Source organism: Salarias fasciatus, chromosome 5 (genome assembly GCF_902148845.1).
Source record: "Salarias fasciatus chromosome 5, fSalaFa1.1, whole genome shotgun sequence".
In the NCBI taxonomy this organism is placed as follows: Eukaryota; Metazoa; Chordata; class Actinopteri; order Blenniiformes; family Blenniidae; genus Salarias; species Salarias fasciatus.
In genome coordinates, this window is record NC_043749.1 from 28,807,324 (window position 1) to 28,834,187 (window position 26,864).

Consider the following 26,864-nt stretch of genomic DNA (forward strand, 5'->3'; position numbering starts at 1 on the left):
GGTTGTAAAACTCCTTAATGCACTTTTAAAGAAAATTACTCTTAAAACTAGTGAAATTATCTGTCCATGCAGCAAGTGAATTTTACTTAAAACGAGATCTTGATATAAGAATATTAAACCAAGAAATAAGCCTCTGTATCTTAAATATATCTTAAATCAAGTGAGATGAGACATTTTGACTGAAACCAAGACTTTTGAACTTTGTAAGATTTTGAATTTTTGCAGTTTTTGCAGTGTGGATAATGTGTGAGAGGATTTAAAGGTGCTTTATGGAGTTTGCACATTTCATGCGAAACAATGGCCCCTGCAGGCCTTGAGCGTAACTGCAGCTTAGTGAAACGCTCGTGCCGGTGGCTTTCGTCCATGTACGTGCCCGGAAGAGGGGAACTCCTTCCTCGCTCTTTCAGTAGCACTCGAGTAACCTTTAAGTTTCTTTGGCCTGGTGGGGTCTGTGCTGAAGTTGTGGCAGTGCCAGAAGCCGGTCTTTTCTTACTTTCTGGAAGATCCATCCTCAATACTGCTCAGTTGTTGCTCGCTAAGCATCGGGCGGAGTAATGGCGGACATTGTCATTGACAGTGGCGGACTGTGCATTTCACACTAAGGCCTTCAGAACAGATTAACTATTTTATGTCTATAAAAAAAATCTTATATGCAGATATGCTTATAAAGAGCTGTTGCACAGCAGATAGATACTTGTGCAGCCACAATAAATGCCTTTACTGAAGTGCACACGTCTCCTACTACATCTGTGCACATACAATAAGCATCAACTTAATAAAACAGCAATATTATTTAGGAAAAGAGGAACATTTTACTCACCAAAATCCCGATTATTTGTAAACAAAATACATCCTCCTTTCCTTCCTCAAAAAGAATGAAATTGTTCTGTCATACAGATTATCCGTGCGTTTCAGTTCCATAAAGCCAGGGCTGAAAGTCCAGCTTGCCCTGTGGTATTTCTGGCATAAGTTTTATTTCTCTTCAGGTCTTCTTCTTCTTCTTCTTTGGAATAATTGAGGTAGGCGACCAACAACTTAGGTGTATACCGCCCCCTACTGTATCTCTTGGTGAATGTAAATCAGAAGGCCTGGATCTGCTGTTGTTAGTGTACGCTAGCTAGAAGGCGACTTGAAATCTGATTGGTTGAAGCAACTGTCTGCTTGACGCTTCACTTTACTTTACAGGGCTATCAGAACGGACAGTGAAGGCCTCAGGCAGATTTCTTTGACTCTAGCAACAGATGATGCCTGAAATCTGATTGGTTAAATGATTTAAAAGAATACTCCGAAGATTTTGGACCCACGCCCTATCCCGATCATTTACAGAGTGAGATAAGCTCATAAATACCTTTTTTGTGTCCGTTCATCCAGTGCCTGGCTAACAGCTGTTAGCATCGTAGTTAGCTTAGCTCAACTACGTCAGGTGAAGAGGAGACAGAGCCAGACTAAGAAAGTGGACAAAATACTCCTTCCAGTGGACCAGGGGACGGCGTATTAGCACGCGAAGTAAATCCGAATGGTTATAAAACTTTTTAAAAGACGTGTTTTCTTTTCAATCCCTTAAAATAGCGTTTTGATACACACAGATCTGCACAAGCATAGTGCTCCGCGGAAGGATATATCAGGCGCACAGCGGCCGAGTCTATGCTTCTACTGCTGTGCTCCGGTATATCCTTCCGCGGAGCACTGCGCATGCGCAGGTCTGTGTAGATCAAAACATTATTTTAACGGATTGAAAAAAAAAACATGTCTTTTAAAATGTTTTATAACCATTTACTTCGTGTGCTAATACACTGTCCCCTGGACCACTGGAAGGAGTATTTTGTGCACTTTCTCAGTCTGGCTCTGTCTCCTCTTCACCTGCCGTAGTTGAGCTAAGCTAACTACGATGCTAACAGCTGTTAGCCAGGCACTGGATGAACGGACACAAAAAAGGTATTTATGAGCTTATCTCACTCTATAAATGATCGGGATAGGGCGTGGGTCCAAAATCTTCGGCGTATTCCTTTAATATGAAAAAAACATGTCTGGAAGCAGCGCAACCATGGGAAAACTATAAAAGGAACCAGAACATACCGTTTGGAATCATTTATTATTATTTATGGACAAAATATAATTTACATCAGTCTGTAATTCAGATACTTTTTAGGCCAGCAGAGAAGGCCTTGCAGGCCCTGACGGCCCACCACTGGCGGACAAAACGAAAGCAAAGCAAATCAGGCCAGCGGGAGCACGCTTTACGTCACACCCTCTCAAATTCTCCCCAAGAAATACTAATTGCCCGACCTGCACTGCAACTTTCAAGTGACAAGTTAGCGCTGTTAGTGACACTTGCAATGAATATGTCAGGGCACATTCTACACATCATTGAATATTTGCAACATATTTATGGTGGAAAATAAGTATTTTTAAAGTTTAAAACTCCTTAATGCACCTTTAAATGAGTTCCAGGTCTGATTGTTTCCAGGTGGCATTATGAGCTCAATGAAAAAAGTTTGTCTTGTTTAAAACTGACACATACAAACAAATCTCAAAGGTGAAAAAGTAGGTCTTGAAAAATTTATTAGATTCTTAGTTTCCACCTAATTCAATGAATGATCTTTAAACAGTTTATGTGAGTTTTAATTGAAACTTAAAGCTCCTGTCCGGAGTTTTGAAAGAATGAGTTTTTTTAATCCAACGTCTCAAGGTTCCACCCTCCCTCTGCTTTAGTGAGCGACCAAGCCACGCCCCTTTAATTGTGCACGCTCATTACCCGTAGGCTGAAAATTAGTGCCTCCGCAAGCATCTTACATGTTTAGCTGTTTACGGTGAATGTTCAGCAGACAATGGATATATTCGAGGTAAGCGGGGCGGCTGCTGCATAGCTAACTCACTTCTGCCTGGGCGAATGAATCCTTGGTAACCCCTGTTCATCCACCTGGTGATAAACGACATGATCCAGCTCACAACAACCATCAGCCTCTTTGTCTACAGTTACATCTTCTATAAAATCAATGCTTTCTTCTGTTGTTTAATCTTGATATTCGCCATCTTCACCACTTTCAACACTCCGCTTAACCTGGCTGCCATGGCCATGGAGTGTTACATCGCTGCCTGCTTCCCTCTGCGACACTCTGAGTTGTGCACCATCAAACAGACATACATCCTGATCGGGTGTATTTGGGCCATGAGTGCTTTATCCATATTTACAGACGTCTTTAATGCTGTAGCAACAGAGCCTTTACGTTTAATGTATGCCACAGTTTACTGTGAGAGGGATAATCTCTTCCGGCATTCGTTCAGCATATAAAAGAGGGAGATTTCCTACATAATTTGTCTGGTTGTTGTTTGGCTCAGTCTCTTCTACATAGGGTTGCCAACTCCCAGAGATTGAAATAAGGAACGCCTCTCGCAGGCAGCTGAAAAAAATTGGGTTTTTGGGGGGTCAAAAACACATATATAACAGCATTTTGCCACAGTTACTCCTATTACAGACTATAAAAACACATTAGGCTACTGCATTACACCTACAGTAGCAAGATTGCAATAACTCATGATCAGCTTCATCAGTTTGTATTTGAGGCCTACAGTGAGACAGTTATCATTCAAGTATCATCATCATCATGGCAGCAGCTCTCAGCCACTGCACCGGACGGTAGAGCAGCTCAGCAGCTCCTTCAGAGGCCGACTGAGACCCTCAGAGCAGGAAGGAGCTACCACAGGCCTCTCATCCCCACCGCTGTCAGACTGTACAATTCTACTGTGTAGAATATGAGCAATAATCCTGGACATTATAGTATCCTGCACCCCCCTTTAAAAAAATTCAGTGACACTTTATCATCCATTCACTCTGCTGTATCCATTCACTCCACTAAAACATGTTGTATATATTATATCATACTGTATAGTTATATATTGCATCATATATTGCATATTGTATTGTCTATATTGTATATATTATATATATCCTGTTATATTTTTAAGATTCAGGTTGTACATACAGTTAGATCTTCATTGTCTTTAGCTTCTATTGTCAATCCTACTATGATTTGCACTGTTACTTGTTAATTATTGCACCATTCATTAGTTTTGCACCCTGCTGTGGGTACTATGAGCCTATACACCTGTACATTTCTCCACTGTGAGATTAATAAAGTCTTCTATTTCTATTCTATTCTATATTTATTGCTAAATGTGCAAAATAACATCAAACAGCTGCTGTCTCTTCTGGATTTTAACATGTTCTTTTTTTATTTTCAACTAAAAAAGTGCAAAATCAAAACTGAAAAACCTTCTGAACAAAGAAACCAACAAGGTTCCGTTTCTAAACTGAAAACACTCCACAGTCTGCAGCAGCAGACACAAATCAATGAACTAAACATAATATATCCGATATGGAAACGGCACAAACTTACATGTCTCTGGAAGCCATGCTGCGCTGCTTTAATGTTTTCATTTACTTCTTCCCATGCGCTCTGTGACCAAACTGACTACTGGCCAATGAACTGCCGCAGCCTCCTGGGAACGGTCTTTTTTTGACCAATGAGATAAGAGTGATTCTGCGTTGTCAAGCCATCTCTGTCAGCTCATTGGTCACAGAACGTCAGAGAGCCGGTGAACAATTTACCGTAAGTTTTCAAAAAAAAGCGCAAGTTCCATTGCTCACGTTTTGACTCTCAGAAATACGGAACAAAGTGCGTTCCTTTTCAGCTCAGTACGGAACGCACACTTTTACATCCAAATACGGAACGATTCCGTTTTTCAAGGAACGGTTGGCAACTCTACTTCTACAGTTACTTCAATATTATTTGTGCTGCTAAAACTGCAAAAGTCGCAAAATCAACAAGTGGAAACATGTCAAATACCAGGAACACCGTCCTGCTTCACAGCTTCCAGCTCCTGCTCTGCATGCTCAACTACGTGTCCCATATAATGATCAGTGCGTATGTGTCCTGGTTTCCCAGACATTTTCGACAAGTTCTGTTTTTTCATTACATCACCATCCAGATCTTCCCCAGATTCATCAGCCCCATTGTGTACGTGCTGCGAGACAAGACTTTTAAACAGTATTTAAAACAGTATCTGGTGTTTACAGTGAGTGCATGACACAAGCAATAGATTACAGTCATATACTTATTAGCCATAACATTATGACCAGTGACAAGTAACAGGAATGTCACTGATTCTCTGTATCATGACTCCCTGATGGGACATATCATGCATTCAGCATGTCAGAAAGTCTTTTATGTTTAGCGGGTGTTTTACTTTGAAATCGCAAATCGTGACGTCACTTCCTTTACCGAGTGCAATGTAATAAAGGCATGGATTACTGTTTTAAAGTGCTCGTGTGCAAGAACAGATTTCACGATGGCCAACTTCCTGAGGTGGAAGAAGCTGGACTTAACTACTGCGCTTATCTGTGAATCCAGTTTAAAATCACTGTCCATTTTAAAACCCAGATTTTAAACAATATCTTTCACATATGGAGTCAAGGGGCCCAAGTCAGCAGGTGGAGGTTCACAGGAATCACTGGGACCAAAGACAATCACATCTGTTTTACTCTCATTAAACTTCAGAAAGCTTAGGGCCATCCAGGGTTTAACGTCCTCAAAGCAACACAGTAGAGGCGTTAATGAGAAGGCCTCTTTCTTTTTCAATGGGACATAGATCTGGCTGTCGTCCACATAACAGTGGCCCAGTTTACATGGGTGTTTTTTCAATCCGATTGAAAACAATCGTGTTAAATGCATGTGTAAGGCACCGTATTAGAGGCACTAATGAGAAGGCTTCTTTCTTTTTTAATGGGACATATAACTGGCTGTCATCCGCATAACAATGAAAGGAGATGCCGTGCTTTCTCAGGATGGACCCTCGTGGCAATAAATATATAGAGAAAAGCAGTGGCCCCAGGATTGAGCCCTGTGGAACCCCATAAGACAGAGGAGTGGAAAAGGATTCAGAGCTGGCCAGACAAACACACATCGCTCTGTCTGTCAGGTAGGACCTGAACCACTGCAGTGCAGGACCACTCATGCCAACCAGGTGCTGCAGTCGGGATATCAAGATATTGTGGTCCACGGTGTCAAATGCAGCAGTCAGGTCCAGCAGAACCAGAACCGCATAGTCACCAGAGTCATTTGCCAGGATGTCATTAAAAACCCTGAATAGAGCTGACTCGGTGCTGTGCAGGGGTTTAAAACCGGACTGGAAGACCTCTTAGATGTTATGATTGTCCAGATGGTTTTTCAGCTGCAGGTAGACAACCTTCTCCAGGACTTTTGAAAGGAAGGGCAACTTTGAGATGGGCCTAAAATTAGCCAGGACAGCCTGATCCAGGCAGGGTTTCTTTAGAAGGGGTTGTACCACTGCATGTTTAAAATGTACAGGGACAACACCAGAGGACAGACTGCTGTTAATGACAGCAAGGACAAGCTGACCAATGCAGGGAAAAATGTCTTTAAAGAGATGTGGGGGAACAGCATCTCGGGGGGAACCTGAGGGCTTAATGTGGGCAACCAGATCCTGTAAGGATGATAAGGTCACTGGCTCCAACTTATCAAATACACCAGAGCAGTGAACAGAGTCAGAGGGATCATGGTCAGGTGTCAAAATCAGGGCCCTGGTGGAAACAACCTTATCAATGAAAAACTGAAGAAAGTGCTCACAGGTTTCAGAGGATGGTTCTATGCAGACAGGCTGTGGGGCGTTAAGAACATATACAGCACATGTGGGTCATGGCGGTTCTCCATAATAATGTTTGACAAATATTCTGTCTTCACGCCTCAAAATAGAGAGAGAGCTGCCGAGTGGCTCTGTGTCTCTGTGTCCTGTTGGCGAGACGTGACTCAGTCCGTTCCTGCAGCCACAGTCCGCTGGATGCACCGAATATTTAACTGAAGATGCAACAATACTTTCATATCACTGTAGTCATGCAGAAAAACATGACAAGGATTAAGAGCAGCTGTTGAATGTAGTTTTTCTTTTTGTAATTTTTATTCTCGTTTAATATTAGCTTTATGAATGTCTCAAGAACTTTTAGGATTGCCTTCACGTGTGCACACGCACACACACACACAGACACAGACACACACACACACACACACACACACACACACACACACACACACACACACACACAGACACACACACACACACACACACACACACACACACACACACACACAAACTGCATGAGTTTATCAAGCACGGCAATCTATAAGTTACAATCAAACTGGGAGTGCCTCCCATCCTTTCAGACGTCAGACGGATTTCTGCAGGTGAGTGTTTCATTGTTGGAATTTTCTGTGTGGAAATGACTGTGTTATTAACACGGTATATAGATTTAGAGTTACTTTTTGAAATTCTTTTCATTTCTGAATGTTTAATTTCTGCAAATACCAGTTTCTTGGAGTAAAATTTCCACCCATCATATTTGTCGCTATTTCTCTAATTAAAATTCATGACCAAGCAGGACCGATTAGAATGGACACAAGTGCAGAAAAAGAAAAATCAGATCTTTAGGAAATGCTCACTCATGCACGCAGAAGCAGCACCACAGCGCAGTGAACATGTTTTTGTTTTTTATCTGAACTTCTGACATTCAAACAGATTTTTTCACTTATTTAAGCTGACATGCTTTTAAGTCAACATTATCAAAAGATTATGTTCTTTACTATGAATAATACGGCAAAGAATTACTCTTATTTCAATAATTAGCGGAACAATTTTTTTCCTTTATTCTCATTTTCTTAAATGATTGATTTTTTTGATTGATTTTTTATTTCAGTCTTCTTTTAGCATGGAAACACAAGTAGCATAATTCTTAGTACTTAAACAATACATTTGACTGAAAGGGTATAGGCAGAAGTTTATCACTTGTATCGCCTACCCCCAGCAACATAAACATTACCAAGACAGCAACAAAAAATTGATCTCAAAAAAGAAAAGAACTAAACCGATCTAGTTCATACAGGTATTACTTCTTCTTCTCCTTATAATTTTTATTTTTATTTTTTTTTTTTCCACCTCTCGGTGTCTCTTACCCTCATACATCTCACACCCACACACTATTCTATGTTCAAGACACACACCCAAAATTATACACTCACACACAAACACACACGCTCAGCCATAATTTGATTACAGTCATTTGTATACTTTGCAAGTTTCCAGAGTGAGTTAGTTTGATCAGTAACTTTATATTTATTTATAATACTGACCTTGTACATTTTTTTAAAAGTGTGAACATTTTTGGAGCCCTTTCATGTATCATCCAGATAATTCCATAAGTTGACGCCTCTAAACGAAACGCATCGACTTTTCAAGTTGGTCCTCACTGGAGCCGTTATAAAAATCATGTCTCCTCTGAAATTATACTGTCTCTCTCTGGGTTTGAACAAGACTTGGATATTGTGAGGGAGCATATTATTATGAGCCTTATATATGACTAAAGAAGTGTTCAGATTGACAATATCCTGAAATTTAAGACACTTTAATTGTATAAAAAGATCATTGGTTGGAGCATCGTAATCTCCCTGAGTTACAATTCTTATTGCCTTCTTTTGGAGTAAGAAAATTGAATTCATGCTTGTCTTATAATTATTCCCCCAGGTTTCAACACAATAACTAAGGTACGGAAGGATCAGGGAGTTGTATAATAATTTAAGAACACTTTTATTCACTGAATGTTTAATTTTATGTAATATAGCAATTGTTTTTGACACTTTTGTCTTGATTGTGTTAATGTGCAATTTCCAGCCTAATTTATTATCAAGTATTACTCCTAAAAATTTTGTGGAATCCACCCTTTCAATCTCTACACTGCCAATTTTAATACAACACTGTTTGTTGATTTTTCTGTTACCAAAAATCATGTATTTAGTTTTGTTTACATTTAGCGATAATTTCTTTAATAAAATGTTTCATATATCACTGTACTTCTACATAGAAATTCCTCTGCTATCTGACAGAGGGTCCCGCTGCACTTCCTGCGACAGACTGGCGACCTGTCCAGGGTGCTGGGATTGACTCCAGCCCCCCGAGCCACTGAAAAGGACAAAGTGATCGAGAAATAGAATGAATGAATACTTCCATTCCTTGTTTGGTTTAATGTATAATCTGACACTACAGAAGCAGATTCCTACAGTTCAGAGATATTTAATTGCGGTTTAAATTACTTTGACTTGGTCAAAATAATATTTTATTTACTTTAGGAAATTTTTCACAGTGATTAGGGGAGGGGGTGGGAGACACACGTTGACATGTCTGCTTTAGCAAGTTTATAATTTAACCATAAAAACAGGCACACAGTTAAAGCTTTAACAGTGCTGCAGAATATTTATCATCTGATGATTTGAATTATAGAGAAAGCAGCTTTCATTCATGCGAATACCTGGCAACGTTTTTCAGATGCTGGTCCATGTTTTTTTTTTTTTTTTTTTTTTTTTTTTCTAGTCTTTCAGACATTGGAATGAATCAGACAACAGTGATCTATCGGGACTCCTTAACAGAAGCCTTAATCAAGAACATGGTAACCTTGACTATCTGTGTCTCCATCATCTACATCAATGGGATGCTGGTGCACATCTTCACCAGACACCAGGTTTGATCCACCACACTTTGATCCTGTCAGTTTGCTCTCAATAGTGTCCTGTGTATTTAAATCAATGCCTTGCTGTTTCAGATTTTCTATATGAATCCCCGGTACATCCTGTACATCCACCTGGTCATCAACGACATTATCGTGTTGATAGTGTACATCCTGCTCCAAGCCCTGACTTACAACTTGTCTGGAATCAACGTCTCATTATGCATCATTCTGATCGTGACGGCTGTTTTGTCCAATCAGAACAACCCTCTGACCATCGCTCTGATGTCTGTAGAGTGTTATGTGGCCGTTTGCTTCCCTCTCCATCACTCACGGATCTGTTCTGTCAGGAGGACGTACGTCCTGATCGCTCTGATCTGGCTGGCCAACTCACTTTCAATCCTTCCAGATGTGTTTGTCACATTGGGAACAGAAACCACAGATTTCCTTCTTTCCAGGACTATTTGTATGAGGAAACTGGTTTTAACGAACATTTATCTCACAAGGAAGAGGTCCATATCTGACATTGTGTTTTTAGTGCTTGTTTGGCTCATTGTTTTCTTTGCATACTTCAAGATCCTGTTAGCTGCAAAAGCAGCTACTGCAAATGCTAAGAAAGCTCAAAACACAATCCTGCTTCACGGTTTCCAGCTGCTGCTCTGTATGCTCAACTTCCTGTTTACTCTGATAGTACGAGGATTGGTTGTCTTTTTTCCCAGAAGGGTTCTCCACGTTCGCTTCATGGCTGCATTATTCATCCAGGTTTTGCCTCGACTCATCAATCCAATAATTTATGGGATACGAGACAAGATGTTCAGGAAGTACCTGAAAAGGTATCTGCTCTTCAAAAATAACGCAAACATTCATCCACTAAAGACTCAGAAGAGATCATTATAAAAATTGTTTCTGACTTATGTCTTCTATCAGTGCTCATGTTCACCTACAAAAACACTCAAAAGATCATTGTAAAACACAGTTCACACTAAAGCTCCATTTCTGTGACAATGGTTTCTAATGAAAATGCAAAAATGTTGCTTTCCTGTGCTTTCGGTGCTCTGCGGAACTGACAGTGCAACCTCCTGAAAATGTTGGGTTCCATCTCTGTGTAGTTGATGGGAACGCTGCTATTTGTGCATGCCACTTCAGTCATAGTGTGGAGTTCTTCTGCATATGAGCGAATAGACTGATAACAACTATGTTTACCTCTGGCGTGTCATGACTCCCAGTGCATATTCTTCTGGACTTGGTCTTGATGTGGACCAGATAGCTGGAATGAGGGGATGTCAATGCATTTGAATAGCAGAATAAACAAAATTAAAGCCGCATGCGGTGATGAAAGCCATCGCCGTAAGTGCTTCACTCCCTGCTATTGCCGTCGACGTCTCGCGCTCGCTAAATTGACATTAATGAAAACGATTGGTAAAAGTAATTTTTTAAATTGCATTGTAATCTTTGAACACTCCCATAGGTGGCGCTGTAGCATCTATCACAGTCATTCATACATCGATATAGTCAGAATCATGTAGTGTGTAATTGATCAAAATTTCAAGACAGTCGGACAAAGTATGTGCTTGTAAGAAATGTTTATGTATTTTTTTGGGGGGGTCTTTGCGCCCCTGCTGGCATAGAATTTTACTGCACAGTTTGGTTACTGTGGAAGAATGTTAATATTTTAGGTCTACGGTAGGGGGCGCTATAGAGTTGAGTTGTATTAAACTTTATAATGCATTACATGAGGACCATTATGGCACATCACTGACTGTAATATGAGTGTTCTGGGTGTGGCGCGGAGCGGGAATGTAATTTGTCAATTTCCCTATTTAAACAAAACCAACAACGCCACCCCAGGAATTGCACCTGGAGAATTACAGAACTAAAACACACAGATTCGGAACTTTACGGAGAGGTGGAGACTAGTCAGTTGGTTTTGATAAGTTTTATTTACAGAAGAAAAAATATTTATGACTGTACTTTATTATAACAGTCTCTTTTTAAAAGGCCAAGAATTGCTTAAAAGTAGTGAAGCAACTTTTCTTGTCTCACACACACACACACACACACACACACACACACACACACACACACACACACACACACACACACACACACACACACACACAGTGAAAAAGAGGACTAGGAGCTAGGGCTTAACCGTGACTGGGGAGGGGGAGAACCAGAGGGGGTAGAAACCTTAAACTAAGGGAAAACACAAAAACTCAACACAGCAAACTAAAAAAATGAAGTGCACCACAAACTAAACGGAGATGACCACCACCACTGGACTCCACCACCAGCTCCTAGAACAGAACAAAACAAGTATTACAATTTATAAAAAAAAATGAATTTCAGTTTTCCCACAATGGAGGGAGGGATAAACGGTGTCCCAATTGCGCAGCCCTCCTTCAACAAGACATTAACTGGTGAGCCGTGTAGTAGTCACCATCCAGGGGCAACAACCAGACATCAAACCCTCCCTGTGGTTAGACGAGGCGCCATCCTAACGGCGGCCGCACTGAAAGCAGGGAGAGTTTAGGAGCAGTACAGGCCGCGGCAGGACAGGTCTACACAGCAGCAAGCAGCAACAGCGGAGTGCAAAAGCAGCAAAGCGACAAATAATTTGTAGCAAAGTGTCGAGGCAGGGCAAAACAGCAGCATCTGAAGCAGAAGTGGAGAAGAAATATTAGATTGGAATGTTGGAGCTCAAACACCACAATAACAGACATTCCTTACCACTTTTGAGCTGAAATGCATCTCCTCAAAAGGGAGAGGCTCGAGCCGAGAGCTGCACTGGTTGCCTCGTGACAATACAGAGGCTAAGTTAGGCTAAAGCTAAGCTAACTTAGCTACCGGAGCCCTGTACCCCCACGAATGAAAAATACGCTTACCAGCGATCGTGCCGCGAGAGGCGTAGGTCCGCGTCTAAATGAACGACTGTCTGTGCTAAAAATAGATGCTCTAATTAGAAAGGGATTTTTACCCATTTCCAAGAAGAGCAGAGCTCCTCTTACCTGCCGCGAGGCACCGAAGAACACGAAGTGAGACGCCGGTAGGCGGGCAGATGCGTGAGGTCAAAGGGGGCAGACCAAGAGACGGCACTTTTATGGATCACCAGCTGGTGCAAGTGGCCAATGAGAGCCCAGGCCCTCAATTGAAATCCCACCTCCAACCACGTAATGCCACATAGGACAATGCCTGAGCTCGTGAGGGGCTGTCGAAATAACAGGAAATGAAGGTGTTATTCGACGGCGTGCTATGAGGAGACCAAGCGACGTATCAAAAAAAGCTGGCTGATTATTGAAAGTCAATGTGTCTAGATGCAGTGTGCTGAAATTGGGCTCATTTGGAAGAAAGGAAGTAAGAGTTCAGTTCATTTCAAAAATGAAAAGCGAAATGGTGGCGAATTTTGTATCCAAGATGGCCGCCTTCCTGTTGGTCCCACAGATTTTGGCCAAGAGAGTTTTCTGTTTGTCCCCTCATGCTCTGTCACTGGTGTGAATTTCGTGTACCTATGTCAAAATATGGCCACTCTGTGGGCCATAGGGGGTCTGATTGTAGGTGGCGCTGTTGAGCCAGTGTTGATCTGTCACTGTGGAGGTATAAATTTCATTGAATTTTTCGCCAGGCCGGTCACGTAGATTCCAAAAAACCCTACATTCAGCTATGTTCAGGGGGTGAAAAATACATTCTCGTGGGACAAAGAATAATAATAATAATAATAATAATCATAATAATAATAATGATAATACAGAAGAAACTGAGCAAAAACAATACCCTTCGTCGTTACACTACGTGTTACGGCGATGGCTAATAACACAGAAGAAACTGAGCAAGAACAATACCCTTCCCTAACTGACAGCACCAGTCATAAGAAGAAGATGCACAACGAAAGAATTAGAAACTGTTTTGTGGGCAAACATGGAGTGATTAGGAAGTGCAGGCGCTTATTGATAGATGGTTAAAAGACTATAAATCACTATTGTTCGTGGTTAGCCGTTAGCTGAAACCGCTAGCCAGCAGTCGGATTTCATCTTCTGCCTGTCTGGTCAGTGTTTTTCTTCGGCAGACAGTTCCCCCACAAAGAGCAGCTGCTGTTACTGCATGATGTTGCAACTGATCGTCTCTCAAGAGTGCAGTTTGCAAGAAAGGCCAACAAACTGAAGGTGTAAAAAAACCCTAACATCTGAATCCCACTTCAGGCATAATGGGTTGTACACTGCACGGGAAACCATGCCTGAGCTGGCCAGAAAAGGGGGCCCACCTAACAAATTCTCTGGTGTGTGTCAGATCAGAAGAAGAGGCAAAAGGCTTAACGGAGGCCATCTGGCCAAGGTTGCCTCAAATCAGACCTCAAATCGTTTGAACAACCCCCGGATGGAAGCACCACTCTCCTGGGGAAGTACTCTGACTGCAGAGGGAGTCTGATAGCGGGTTCACGCCTCAGGCAAATATATGGCCTACAATCCAGACAAGTTGTAGCCCAACTGAGAAGTTGCTGGGAGGCCTGCAATAACCGGGCACACTTGGTGCCGCCCTGGTGGTTGACGTGGAAGGTGACCAAGGTGTTGACTGACCGTGCGAGTACGTGCCTTCCCCTCAGGTATGGTCAAGAAATATGTAAGGGGGGGGGGGGGGCTGCCTGCTCTTTTTTTTTTTTTTTTTTAATTTTCCCTTGTCCTGTTCGGCAGCTGGGGCGTGCAATATTGTATGATTGTAGCCTTGTACTATCCGAACAGATTTTAATGTTAGCAGCAGGAGGAGACTGAGTCTCCTCCTGCTACAATCTATGTACAATCTATGTACAATCTATGTACAAATCTTTGTACAATCTATGTACAAAGTCACAATACAAAACAGTGTTGTCGACGCACCACACGCAACCTAGAACAATCCCAAACCCCCAATCTAGACAACACCAAAACAGAGCCGACAACCAACACAGAAAATTACAGAACCATACATACATTTTTTTTTTTTCCTTTTTTTCCGAACCATATTAGTGAACAGACCAGGCCACAAAAATAAAAGGAGGTGTAGGGGAGGAAGGAAATGCAAGGACACCACAAACCGTTTTTTTTTTTTTTTTTGAATATAGCTAGTCGTAACTAGTAGTAAACTCGGCGCGTGCATCAAGAGAGGTCTGCTACAGATCACCATTAGTCTAACCACCACAAGAAGACAAGGTAACCGAGTATGTGAAGAGTGATTAAAGATCAACGTGATCATGTTAATATGATGGTGACAATGATGGTGATAGTGATCATGCATATATGACCTCTGACCTCTGAGAAGGCCAGAAGCAGGCCAGAGAGGCCCTCAGAGCCCAGACAGCCGGCGGTCATCACAGAGCCCGGATCCAAGCCGCCCCCCCAGGCAGACGCCCACGCTCTTGTCCAGAAACGGGGCAGAGGAAAGCCCCGGCCAGGGACCCCGGCAGCCCCGGGGCCCGGGCCCCGCGGAGCCACGACCGGCAGGAGCCCCGAGAGCCCAAGGCCCAAGAGCCCAGGAGCCAACCCCCCACCCAGGCGGAGGGCCATGACCCACCCGAGAGAACCAGCCCACACGGGCGGCTACCCACCCCAGGCCAGTACACCCCCCAGCGCCCCGGCCACGCACCCCGAGATCCAGGGCATCACCCCCCCCCCACGACCCCCACCCGGAACCCACCCCCCCGTCCACCGCCCGGCCCACCCCTCCCACCCCCTGTCCTCTCCCGCCTCACTCCCCCCCTGCCCCAACCCAACACTCATACCCACTCACTCATACTGACACACACACATGCACACACACAACCACTCATCCCTAAACCAAACGCCCACACACACTCACATTACAACACACTCACACACTCACACACTCTCACGCACACGCTAACAAGCACGTGCGCACACACACACACAGTCAACCCTAACCCAAACACACTCACATTCCCGCGTCATCCAACTGTCATATCCTGTGGGAGACACCCCCGGAAGGCAAGGGAACACCGAACCCCACATCCAGGACCCCCCACCACCCACAACTGCCGCCCCCACCCCCACACCACCGCCGCAGACAGATATGCACCCCCCAGAGCCAGCAGCCCCCCAAACCACAGCCGCTCCAAACCCCAGGCCTGTGGGGAAAACAACAGCCCCCCCCCCCCCGCCCCACCAGAAGGAATCCGGAAACGGGGGCGCAGAAGACCCCATTGCCCTCCCTCCCCCCTCCGTCTCGTGAGTGTTGATGGAGTATATGTTGTTTGCGATTAAAATTTGAGGGGCAGTAACCACACCGTGCCGCAAGTGAGGCCAAATGAGCAGTCCCATCTACCTGAACAGCCCCACCCCCGACACGGCGCGCCAAGACCCCCCGACGTGTGTGTTTGTATGTATTTGGTCGTGTTAGATGACCAAGTGCAATTAAGACTGAGAGGCGAGCCACCGAAGCGTGCAGTGATTGGGGCCACTGAGATGGCCCCCTCCACCACACCCAACTTGATAAGCCCGCCTCCCAAAGCCCTACGTGTGTGTGCATGAGAGCGGCGGGAGAGAGGTGTCCGGGGATGCCGCAGCACCCCCGTCACCCAGGAGCCCCCCGATGAAGGACAGGGCCAGGGGCCAGGAGCGCCACCCCCGCCGCCCCCCCCCCCCCCCCCCAGGACCAGGGCGGACAGCGACCATGGCCAGAGAGCCACCGACCCAAGAAGCACACACCCATCATGCATCAGGAGGAGTGAAGGTGAGGACAGACAGGGGGCAGCAGAAGGACCCAGACCCAGGGCTCACCGCCCCCAGGCCCACCGGGGCCACCCCCCACAGGACACCGCACTCTCTCATACATAGCTCCAATCGCCCACACATATACACCCACACGTACAGACATACATACATACTTAAAGATACACACCCACACACACATACATACACGCTCACAGATACATACCCACACACATACACACTTACACATACATAGTCACACACATACACATACATATCCAGATACACACCCACACACTCACATACACCTACATAAATACCCACACATACAAAAAAAATACATACATACTCACACATACACACCCACACACATATACACATACACGCACCTTCCCCAACACCCTAAGGGGGCTGCCTGCTCTGGAAGAAGGCGCTCATGGGAGAAGGCCAGGCCGGTTGTGGGACCTCCACCTGCAGCCATTCCAAGGCTGCATGCGTAACAGCATGTGTTTAATCATCCTGTCTCACTCACCAATCTCTGAGCCGACCGCACAGATTTCGGCTCTGATACCACGGAGACTTGATAATAATAATAATAATAATAATGCATTGGTTTTACATAGCGCTTTTCAGGACACTCAAAGACGCTTTACATTGCATTGCATTATTCATTCACACCATACTGGGTGGTGGTAAGCTAAGTTTTACATGTCCGAGCAGCTGATGGCAGAAGATCGCCTCGATTTGTAAAGTTTGTCATATTAAGGCAAGATGTGAAAAGAAAAGAAGACTCCAGCCTTAGCCATAAGCAGGCCAAAGTGGTACGTTCATTTTTCCTCTGTAAATGTGTAGATGCTTTTTTTTTTTTAGATACTGGTATTGGGGTTAATCATTTTGCTATATTTTGTGTTTTGCATTCTGTTATTAGTTGTACGGTGTTTGGTGGAGGTGAAACCAATAAACATCTGTGAAAAAGAACATGACATCTTCACGTTGTAGCCGAGGCCGGCATAGGTGAACTCCGCCCATACAAAGGAACGAGGATAGGGGCTTACCAGGCAGCCAGAAAACACAAACACACACAAGGGGGATCTACACACCACGTGGCACCACAAACCAAGGACACCCAGAGTGGACGTCACTGCAAACAACGGATCACCACCACCACCAAGAGACTTGGACCCAAAAACAAGTCAAATGCACAAAACCCACAAAGAATAGATAAGAAAAGAAACAAAAATTATTGGAGAAAGAAAGAAAATTAAATAAAAAGACAACAATAACAGAGGTTTTAGCCAACCAAAGAAAAAACAACAACCACAGTGTAGGTTTCAGAATTGCCTGCAAATAACATTTTAAAATCAGTACTCTGAAGTGCAATATTGTTCATGACAAAGGAGCCAACCCTCACAGGTGAGCCAGGTGAAGGAGTCATGGATAGTTGTACAGCTACGCAGAGAGCCTGTCGACGAGGAAACAGCTACAATGAGAAACAACGAGCCAGCCCCAGCAGCGAACGGATGACGCAAATTGCAGTCAGCTGCACATGCAAACATGCTGCAGACACAACACGAGTGGTCACGTGGACATATTGTGGATCGGTGAAGTAAGGGGGAAGCTAAACTTACCCTTTTCAGTGGTGCAAAGCCCTCAAGGCAGAACAAACGCCACCATGCAGAAACCACACTGCAGCCTGATACTGCCCAAGCAGCACCACTGCAGCAGTGTGGCATGAGGGAAGCAGGGCAGGTGTGAGCCAGCAGGTAAAATGCACCCTGCCCCCCTCAAGGCACCGCCCCCCATTCACACCATCAGCTGTGTGGGAGAGTCAGCAGAGAACTGGGGCAGAGGTCATCCTGCTGCACTGGCATGGTCCGGGTGGGTGGCATCCTCGCCTTATGCACAGGAATGGCAGGCTGCCATTCTCACAGGACAGATCTCATCTCCTCCAGCTCCCCGTGCAATTGGTCCACCTCCGAGGGAAGCTGCCACTCGGTGTTGATCCTGTTGATAGGGGGTCCCACAGGCAGTGCAGTGGTGAGAGCCATCCATTCTTTTGCACCCAGCTCTCTTTTCTTCATGAAACTCCCTATCTGCGAGAAGCTGAGGGAAGGAGGCGAAGGCCACCTACACTGCAGACGCAGATCACAAGGATAGTAGCATAGATAAAGCTCCATCCAGCACCGGCAACAGCCACATTGCGGCTCCCTGCTCCTCCTGCAGCAGGTCAGAAAACAACAGTAGTGCGACGAGCTGAGAGAAGGGGGAATACACCGCCTACACAGCAGACGCTTGACGACTAAGCCCGTAAGTTTCAGCTGGGGCCATGCTCGGGAGAAGGAGCGGCCGCACAGCGGCTCCCTCCAGACAATGACCGGGCAGGACTGGCGATGATAGCAGGCGAATGAAACACAGCAGTGGCCTTCAACAGCGGTGGAAAAGCTAACACCCTATTGGGGTTTACATTGGGTAATCCGTATTAGATTAAGTATTAAGGATTCCCGGAAGTAATTAATTACTTTAAGTAGTTTATTGACATATTAATTTGAGTAAATCCGCTCCACACCTCTCGCTTGTGAGTCGGGGCGGGGGCGACACGTGGGCACGTGCGTGGACGAGTGCCCGGATCCGAGCTTCGCGCTCTCGTTTGTAAAATATCGCGGCCGAATATTAGCATAAAGAGGGAAGATGGAGCGTGCTGCTTCTTTGTCACTCACACGGACGGCGCAGCTCTGGCTGTGTCTCCGTGCGGGTCTGAGGTGGGAGCGAAGCGACGTGCTCGCGGGGGTGCATGCACGTGGGTATGGCTCCCGAAAGAAAAACAGTCAAAGAACAGTCAGAGAACAAAACTCCGGTTTCAGTTCACAAATAAAAGCACAAGCTTGGAGATTATCACACTTCTATCTACACCTGCCCAGACACGCTCAACTCAACTCAACTCAACTAAACTTTATTTACATAACACTTTAAAAACAACTGCAGCTGGCACAAAGTGCTGCACAAAGTCACAAGATATAAGTACAAATGCAAGAATAAACGCGCGCTCCTTGAACTTCGGAAGCCGCGGCAGACCAAGCCAGACGCTTGCGCGCTGTCAGCGACGACTCTGCTAAATTGCAAGCGTAGAAGAAGAAATTCCACTGTTTATATTCTGCTGTGAGTGACCGAGCTGTGGACAATCACAAAAGTGATTGGCTCCTGTTTTAAAACTTTGACTTTGGTGTCCTGCTGAAAGCGCACAAGCGTCTGGCTTGGTCTGCCGCGGCTTCCGTAGTGCAGGGAGCGTGCGTTGACGTGCACTGGGGCAGTACGAGAGAGCACTGTTTAGACTCCAAAAAATGTATTAAACGACCTCGTTTCGAATTAATTATGGACGTTACCCGCTCAGGAAACTGGGATTACAGCGGACGAGCAGTATGAAGGAAAATAGGCACGTTTTGTGGACTTTATGGACCTTTTTCTTTCGGGCTCTAACGGTCCCTGTCATATGGAAGTTTGTTGACAACGAAAATCCCCCTGGATCTCCGGCTGCATTTGAGACATCAAAAAAGTGCTCCATAGATTTCCTCGGCAAAAGGGTGAGTAGAAAATGAGGCCAAATCATTGTTTGGGTGAAATATTCCTTTAAGACGTTGTAGTCCACGGTGTCAAATGCAGCAGTCAGGTCCAGCAGAACCAGAACCGCATCGTCACCAGAGTCATTCACCAGGAGGATGTCATTAAAAACCCTGAGTAGAGCTGACTCGGTGCTATGCAGGGGTTTAAAACCAGACTGGAAGACCTCCTCGATGTTATGATTGTCCAGATGGTTTTTCAGCTGCAGGTAAACAACCTTCTCCAGGATTTTTGAAATGAAGGGCAACTTTGAGATGGACCTAAAATTAGCCAGGACAGCCTGATCCAGGCCAGGTTTCTTTAGAAGGGGTTGTACCACTGCATGTTTAAAATGTACAGGGGCAACACCAGAGGACAGGCTGCTGTTAATGACAGCAAGGACAAGCTGACCAATGCAGGGAAAAATGTCTTGAAAGAGATGTGGGGGAACAGCATCTCGGGGGGAACCTGAGGGCTTAATGTGGGCAACCAGATCCTGTAAGGATGATAAGGTCACTGGCTCCAACTTATCAAATACACCAGAGCAGTGAACAGAGTCAGAGGGATCATGGTCAGGTGTCAAAATCAGGGCCCTGGTGGAAACAACCTTATCAATGAAAAACTGAAGAAAGTTCTCACACGTTTCAGAGGATGGTTCTATGCAGACAGGCTGTGGGGCGTTAAGAACATATACAGCACATGTGGGTCATGGCGGTTCTCCATCATAATGTTTGACAAATATTCTGTCTTCACGCCTCAAAATAGAGAGAGAGCTGCCGCAGTGGCTCTGTGTCTCTGTGTCCTGTTGGCGAGACGTGACTCAGTCCGTTCCTGCAGCCACAGTCCGCTGGATGCACCGAATATTTAACTGAAGATGCAACAATACTTTCATATCACTGTAGTCATGCAGAAACACATTTCAAAGATTAAGTGCAGCTGTTGAATGTAGTTTTTCTTTTTGTAATTTTTATGCGAGTGTAATATTAGTTTTACGAATGTCTCAAGAACTTTTAGGATTGCCTTCACGTGCGCGCACGCACACACACACACACACACACACACACACACACACACACACACACACACTGCATGAGTTTATCAGGCATGACGATCTATAAATTACAATCAAACTGGGACTGCCTCCCATCCTTTCAGACGTCAGACAGATTACTGCAGGTGAGTGTTTCATTGTTGGAATTTTCTGTGTGGAAATGACTGTGTTATTAACACGGTATATAGATTTAGAGTTACTTTTTGAAATTCTTTTCATTTCTGAATGCTTAATTTCTGCAAATACCAGTTTCTTGGAGTAAAATTTCCACCCATCATATTTGTCTCTATTTCTCTAATTAAAATTCATGACCAAGCAGGACCGATTAGAATGGACACAAGTGTAGAGAAAGAAAAATCAGATCTTTCGGAAATGCTCACTCATGCACGCAGAAGCAGCACCACAGCGCAGTGAATGTTTTTTTTTTTAATCTGCACTTCTGACATTCAGATTTTTTCACTTATTTCAGCTGACATGTTTTTAAGTCAACATTATCAAAAGATTATGCTCTTTACTATGAATAATACGGCAAAGAATTATTCTTATTTCAATAATTAGCGGAACAATTTTTTCCTTTATTCTCATTTTCTTAAATGTTTCATATATCACTATACTTCTACATAGCAAATCCTCTGCTATCTGACAGAGGGTCCCGCTGCACTTCCTGCCACAGACTGTCGACCTGTCCAGGGTGCTGGGATTGACTCCAGCCCCCTGAGCCACTGAAAAGGACAAAGTGATCTAGAAATAGAATGAATGAATACTTCCATTCCTTGTTTGGTTTAATGTATAATCTGACACTGTAGAAGCAGATTCCTACAGTTAAGAGATATTTAATTGTGGTTTAAATTACTTTGACTTGGTCAAAATAATATTTTATTTACTTTAGGAAATTTTTCACAGTGATTAGGGGAGGGGGTGGGAGACACACGTTGACATGTCTGCTTTAGCAAGTTTATAATTTAACCATAAAAACAGGCACACAGTTAAAGTTTTAACAGTGCTGCAGAATATTTATCATCTGATGATTTGAATTATAGAGAAAGCAGCTTTCATTCATGCGAATACCTGGCAACGTTTTTCAGATTTTTTTTTTAATCTTTCAGACATTGGAATGAATCAGACAACAGTGATCTATTGGGACTTCTTAACAGAAGCCTTAATCAAGAACATGGTAACCGTGACTGTCTGTGTCTCCATCATCTACATCAATGGGATGCTGGTGCACATCTTCACCAGACACCAGGTTTGATCCACCACACTTTGATCCTATCAGTTTGCTCTCAGTAGTGCCCTGTGTATTTAAATCAATGCTGTGCTGTTTCAGATTTTCTACATGAATCCCCGGTACATCCTGTACATCCACCTGGTCATCAACGACATTATCCTGTTGATAGTGTACATCCTGCTCCAAGCCCTGACTTACAACTCATCTGGAATCAACGTCTCATTATGCATCACTCTGATCGTGGCGGCTGTTTTGTCCAATCAGAACAACCCTCTGACCATCGCTCTAATGTCTGTAGAGTGTTACGTGGCCGTTTGCTTCCCTCTCCATCACTCACAGATCTGTTCTGTCAGGAGGACGTACGTCCTGATCGCTCTGATCTGGCTGGTCAACTCACTTTCAATCCTTCCAGATGTGTTTGTCACATTGGGAACAGAAACCACAGATTTCCTTCTTTCGAGAAAGAGGTGCCTGAGGAAAATCGTTTTTAAGAACATTAATCTGGAAATTAAGAGGCCGATATCTGACATTTTATTTTTAGTGCTTGTTTGGTTCACTGTTTTTTTTGCATACTTCAAGGTTTTGTTTGCTGCAAAAGCAGCTATTGCGAATGCTAAGAAAGCTCGAAACACCATCCTGCTTCACGGTTTTCAACTGCTGCTCTGTATGCTCAACTTCCTGTTGAACCTGATCTTTGAAGGACTGGCTGTCGTTTTTCCCAGAAATATTGCAAATCTTCACTTCATGCTTTCTTTTTTCATCCACATTTTGCCTCGACTCATCAGTTCAATAGTTTATGGGATAAGAGACAAGACGTTCAGGAAGTACCTGAAGAAGTATCTGCTCGTCACAGATAACTTTGTGAAGATTCATTCATTTACGTGAAAATGGTTTCTAATGAAAATGCAAATTTTTATCTTTATTTTATTTTTTTCCTTTGGGTGCTCAGGGGAAAGAAGGAGGAACTGAACCTCCAGTATGTCATGACTCCCAGTCCATATCCTCCTGGCCTTGGTAGTTTCAGAACTGAGTGTGACTTGAATCCAACTTGGTCATCTGTCTGTACAAGTGTCTGCATACTCGTTAATCTTTATAGCATCTTGTTCTCTGCACACTGTATGTGTGTAGCTTCAGTACAAAAACAAACAACAGCACCCACTCACAGAGTTTCTGCCGTTTTCACTTGAAATATTAGCACACAAAAGCAGCCTACGTTCTGCTGTCTTGTCACCTTTGTGAACCAACGAAAACAACACAGCTAATGACGTTATGGTTAAAAACATCAACTGGACTCACTTTGTTTCTGTCTTGTTGATTGTGTCAAGAAATTAAATAATGCTAACATCCATGGTTTTTGCTTCTGACATTTTTATGTAAACAAGACAATGTTAGTGATATTAATCTATAAAAAACTGAGAAAATGTGCAGACAATTCACATGGCTCTTCAGCTAAACCAGGAAATATTTTATTACTTTATGGTAAAACTCTTGAAAGCAACACATTTTAGCATCAGGCTGCAGCATCAAACAAGAACAGGATTGCTTTTTAATTTTTTGACAACAAGGGAGCAAACTTGTCCCTCCACCAGAGATGGGAGTAACTCCGTTAAAATAATTTATGTTACTAATGGTATTGCTATTTTTTTAGATATAAGTAATCTAACTAATTAGTTATTCCGGAATTATATTTAAAAACAAATAAAAGAATCTCAAAATGGACTCTAAAGTTCAAAGGGAGTCAGTGGAGGGAGACCAGGATGGGAGTGATGTGGTCCCTCTTACGTACTCCAGTTAGTCGCCGCGCTGCAGCATTTTGGACCAACTTGAGACATGTGAGGGACGACTGGCTGACTCCAACATAAAGTGCATTGCAGTAATCCAGCCGAGATGTAATAAAGGCATGGATTACTGTTTTAAAGTGCTGGTGTGTAAGAATAGATTTCACTCTGGACAGCTTCCTGAGTTGGAAGAAGCTGGACTTAACCACTGCGCTTATCTGTGAATCCAGTTTAAAATCACTGTCCATTTTAAAACCCAGATTTTAAACAATCTCTTTCACATATGGAGTCAAGGGGCCCAAGTCAGCAGGTGGAGGTTCACAGGAATCACTGGGACCAAAGACAATCACTTCTGTTTTACTCTCATTAAACTTCAGAAAGCTTAGGGCCATCCAGGGTTTAACGTCCTCAAAGCAACGCAGTCGAGGCGTTAATGAGAAGGCCTCTTTCTTTTTCAATGGGACATAGATCTGGCTGACGTCCACATAACAGTGGCCCAGTTTACATGGGTGTTTTTTCAATCCGATTGAAACAATCGTGTTAAATGCATGTGTAAGGCACCGTATTAGAGGCAATAATGAGAAAGCTTCTTTCTTTTTTAATGGGACAAATAACTGGCTGTCGTCCGCATAGCAATGAAAGGAGATGCCGTGCTTTCTCAGGATGGACCCTAGTGGCAATAAATATATAGAGAAAAGCAGTGGCCCCAGGATTGAGACCTGTGGAACCCCATAAGACAGAGGAGTGGAAAAGGATTCGGAGCTGGCCAGACAAACACACACAGCTCTGTCTGTCAGGTGGGACCTGAACCACTGCAGTGCAGGACCACTCATGCTGACCATGTGCTGTAGTCGGGATATCAAGATATTGTGGTCCACGGTGTCAAATGCAGCAGTCAGGTCCAGCAGAACCAGAACCGCATCGTCACCAGAGTCATTCACCGGGAGGATGTCATTAAAACCCTGAGTAGAGCTGACTCGGTGCTACGCAGGGGTTTAAAACCGGACTGGAAGACCTCTTAGATGTTATGATTGTCCAGATGGTTTTTCAGCTGCAGGTAGACAACCTTCTCCAGGATTTTTGAAATGAAGGGCAACTTTGAGATGGGCCTAAAATTAGCCAGGACAGCCTGATCCAGGCCGGGTTTCTTTAGAAGGGGTTGTACCACTGCATGTTTAAAATGTACAGGGACAACACCAGAGGACAGACTGCTGTTAATGACAGCAAGGACAAGCTGACCAATGCAGGGAAAAATGTCTTTAAAGAGATGTGGGAGAACTGCATCTCGGGGGAAACCTGAGGGCTTAATGTGGGCAACCAGATCCTGTAAGGATGATAAGGTCACTGGCTCCAACTTATCAAATACACCAGAGCAGTGAACAGAGTCAGAGGGATCATGGTCAGGTGTCAAAATCAGGGCCCTGGTGGAAACAACCTTATCAATGAAAAACTGAAGAAAGTTCTCACAGGTTTCAGAGGATGGTTCTATGCATGGTTTGGATTCGTATATACAGGCCAGAGGTTATTTTTGCCTACCTTGACATGTTTCGGCTGCCAAGCTGCAGCCTTCCTCAGAAGTGTCTCTATGCAGACAGGCTGTGGGGCGTTAAGAACATATACAGCACATGTGGGTCATGGCGGTTCTCCATAATAATGTTTGACAAATATTCTGTCTTCACGCCTCAAAATAGAGAGAGAGCTGCCGCAGTGGCTCTGTGTCTCTGTGTCCTGTTGGCGAGACGTGACTCAGTCCGTTCCTGCAGCCACAGTCCGCTGGATGCACCTAATATTTAACTGAAGATGCAACAATACTTTCATATCACTGTAGTCATGCAGAAACACATTTCAAAGATTAAGAGCAGCTGTTGAATGTACTTTTTCTTTTTGTAATTTTTATGCTAGTGTAATATTAGCTTTATGAATGTCTCAAGAACTTTTAGGATTGCCTTCACGTGTGTGCGCGCGCACACACACACACACACACACACACACACACACACACACACACACACACACACACACACACACACACACACACACTGCATGAGTTTATCAAGCACGGCAATCTATAAATTACAATCAAACTGGGACTGCCTCCCATCCTTTCAGACGTCAGACAGATTACTGCAGGTGAGTGTTTCATTGTTGGAATTTTCTGTGTGGAAATGACTGTGTTATTAACACGGTATATAGATTTAGAGTTACTTTTTGAAATTCTTTTGATTTCTGAATGCTTAATTTCTGCAAATACCAGTTTCTTGGAGTAAAATTTCCACCCATATATTTGTCTCTATTTCTCTAATTAAAATTCATGACCAAGCAGGACCGATTAGAATGGACACAAGTGTAGAGAAAGAAAAATCAGATCTTTAGGAAATGCTCACTCATGCACGCAGAAGCAGCACCACAGTGCAGTGAACATGTTTTTGTTTTTTTATCTGCACTTCTGACATTCAAACAGATTTTTTCACTGATTTAAGCTGACATGCTTTTAAGTCAACATTATCAAAAGATTATGCTCTTTACTATGAATAATACGGCAAAGAATTACTCTTATTTCAATAATTAGCGCAACAATTTTTTCCTTTATTCTCATGTTTCTCATGTTTCATATATCACTATACTTCTACATAGCACTTCCTCTGCTATCTGACAGAGGGTCCCGCTGCACTTCCTGCGACAGACTGGCGACCTGTCCAGGGTGCTGGGATTGACTCCAGCCCCCTGAGCCACTGAAAAGGACAAAGTGATCTAGAAATAGAATGAATGAATACTTCCATTCCCTGTTTGGTTTAATGTATAATCTGACACTATAGAAGCAGATTCCTACAGTTAAGAGATATTTAATTGTGGTTTAAATTACTTTGACTTGGTCAAAATAATATTTTATTTACTTTAGGAAATTTTTCACAGTGATTAGGGGAGGGGGTGGGAGACACACGTTGACATG

General features: G+C 43.7%; 2 protein-coding genes, 2 long non-coding RNA genes and 1 pseudogene across 4 annotated transcripts; 3 read left to right on the top strand and 2 right to left on the bottom strand.

Moving 5' to 3' along the window:
* Positions 1 to 2,905: 2,905 nt before the first annotated feature.
* Positions 2,906 to 5,100, top strand: LOC115388489 (odorant receptor 131-2-like; annotated as a pseudogene).
* A 4,351-nt stretch (positions 5,101 to 9,451) lies between these two features.
* On the top strand, positions 9,452 to 10,465 carry LOC115388894 (odorant receptor 131-2-like). Its single transcript, XM_030092202.1, has 2 exons — positions 9,452 to 9,583; positions 9,665 to 10,465. Exons 1-2 carry the CDS (start codon positions 9,452 to 9,454, stop codon positions 10,463 to 10,465), a joined length of 933 nt encoding a protein of 310 aa, XP_029948062.1.
* Positions 10,466 to 11,563: 1,098 nt separating this feature from the next.
* On the bottom strand, positions 11,564 to 12,771 carry LOC115388843 (uncharacterized). The gene is made up of 3 exons (XR_003931524.1): positions 12,577 to 12,771; positions 12,454 to 12,508; positions 11,564 to 11,865 (listed from the first exon to the last, which is right to left on the bottom strand). It is a non-coding gene; the product is annotated as an uncharacterized LOC115388843 (long non-coding RNA).
* A 4,296-nt stretch (positions 12,772 to 17,067) lies between these two features.
* On the bottom strand, positions 17,068 to 18,455 carry LOC115388842 (uncharacterized). Its single transcript, XR_003931523.1, has 2 exons — positions 17,892 to 18,455; positions 17,068 to 17,725 (listed from the first exon to the last, which is right to left on the bottom strand). It is a non-coding gene; the product is annotated as an uncharacterized LOC115388842 (long non-coding RNA).
* A 3,567-nt stretch (positions 18,456 to 22,022) lies between these two features.
* Positions 22,023 to 23,021, top strand: LOC115388490 (odorant receptor 131-2-like). The gene is made up of 2 exons (XM_030091654.1): positions 22,023 to 22,154; positions 22,236 to 23,021. The coding sequence occupies exons 1-2, from the start codon at positions 22,023 to 22,025 to the stop codon at positions 23,019 to 23,021; spliced, it is 918 nt and encodes a 305-aa protein (XP_029947514.1).
* Positions 23,022 to 26,864: the final 3,843 nt, after the last annotated feature.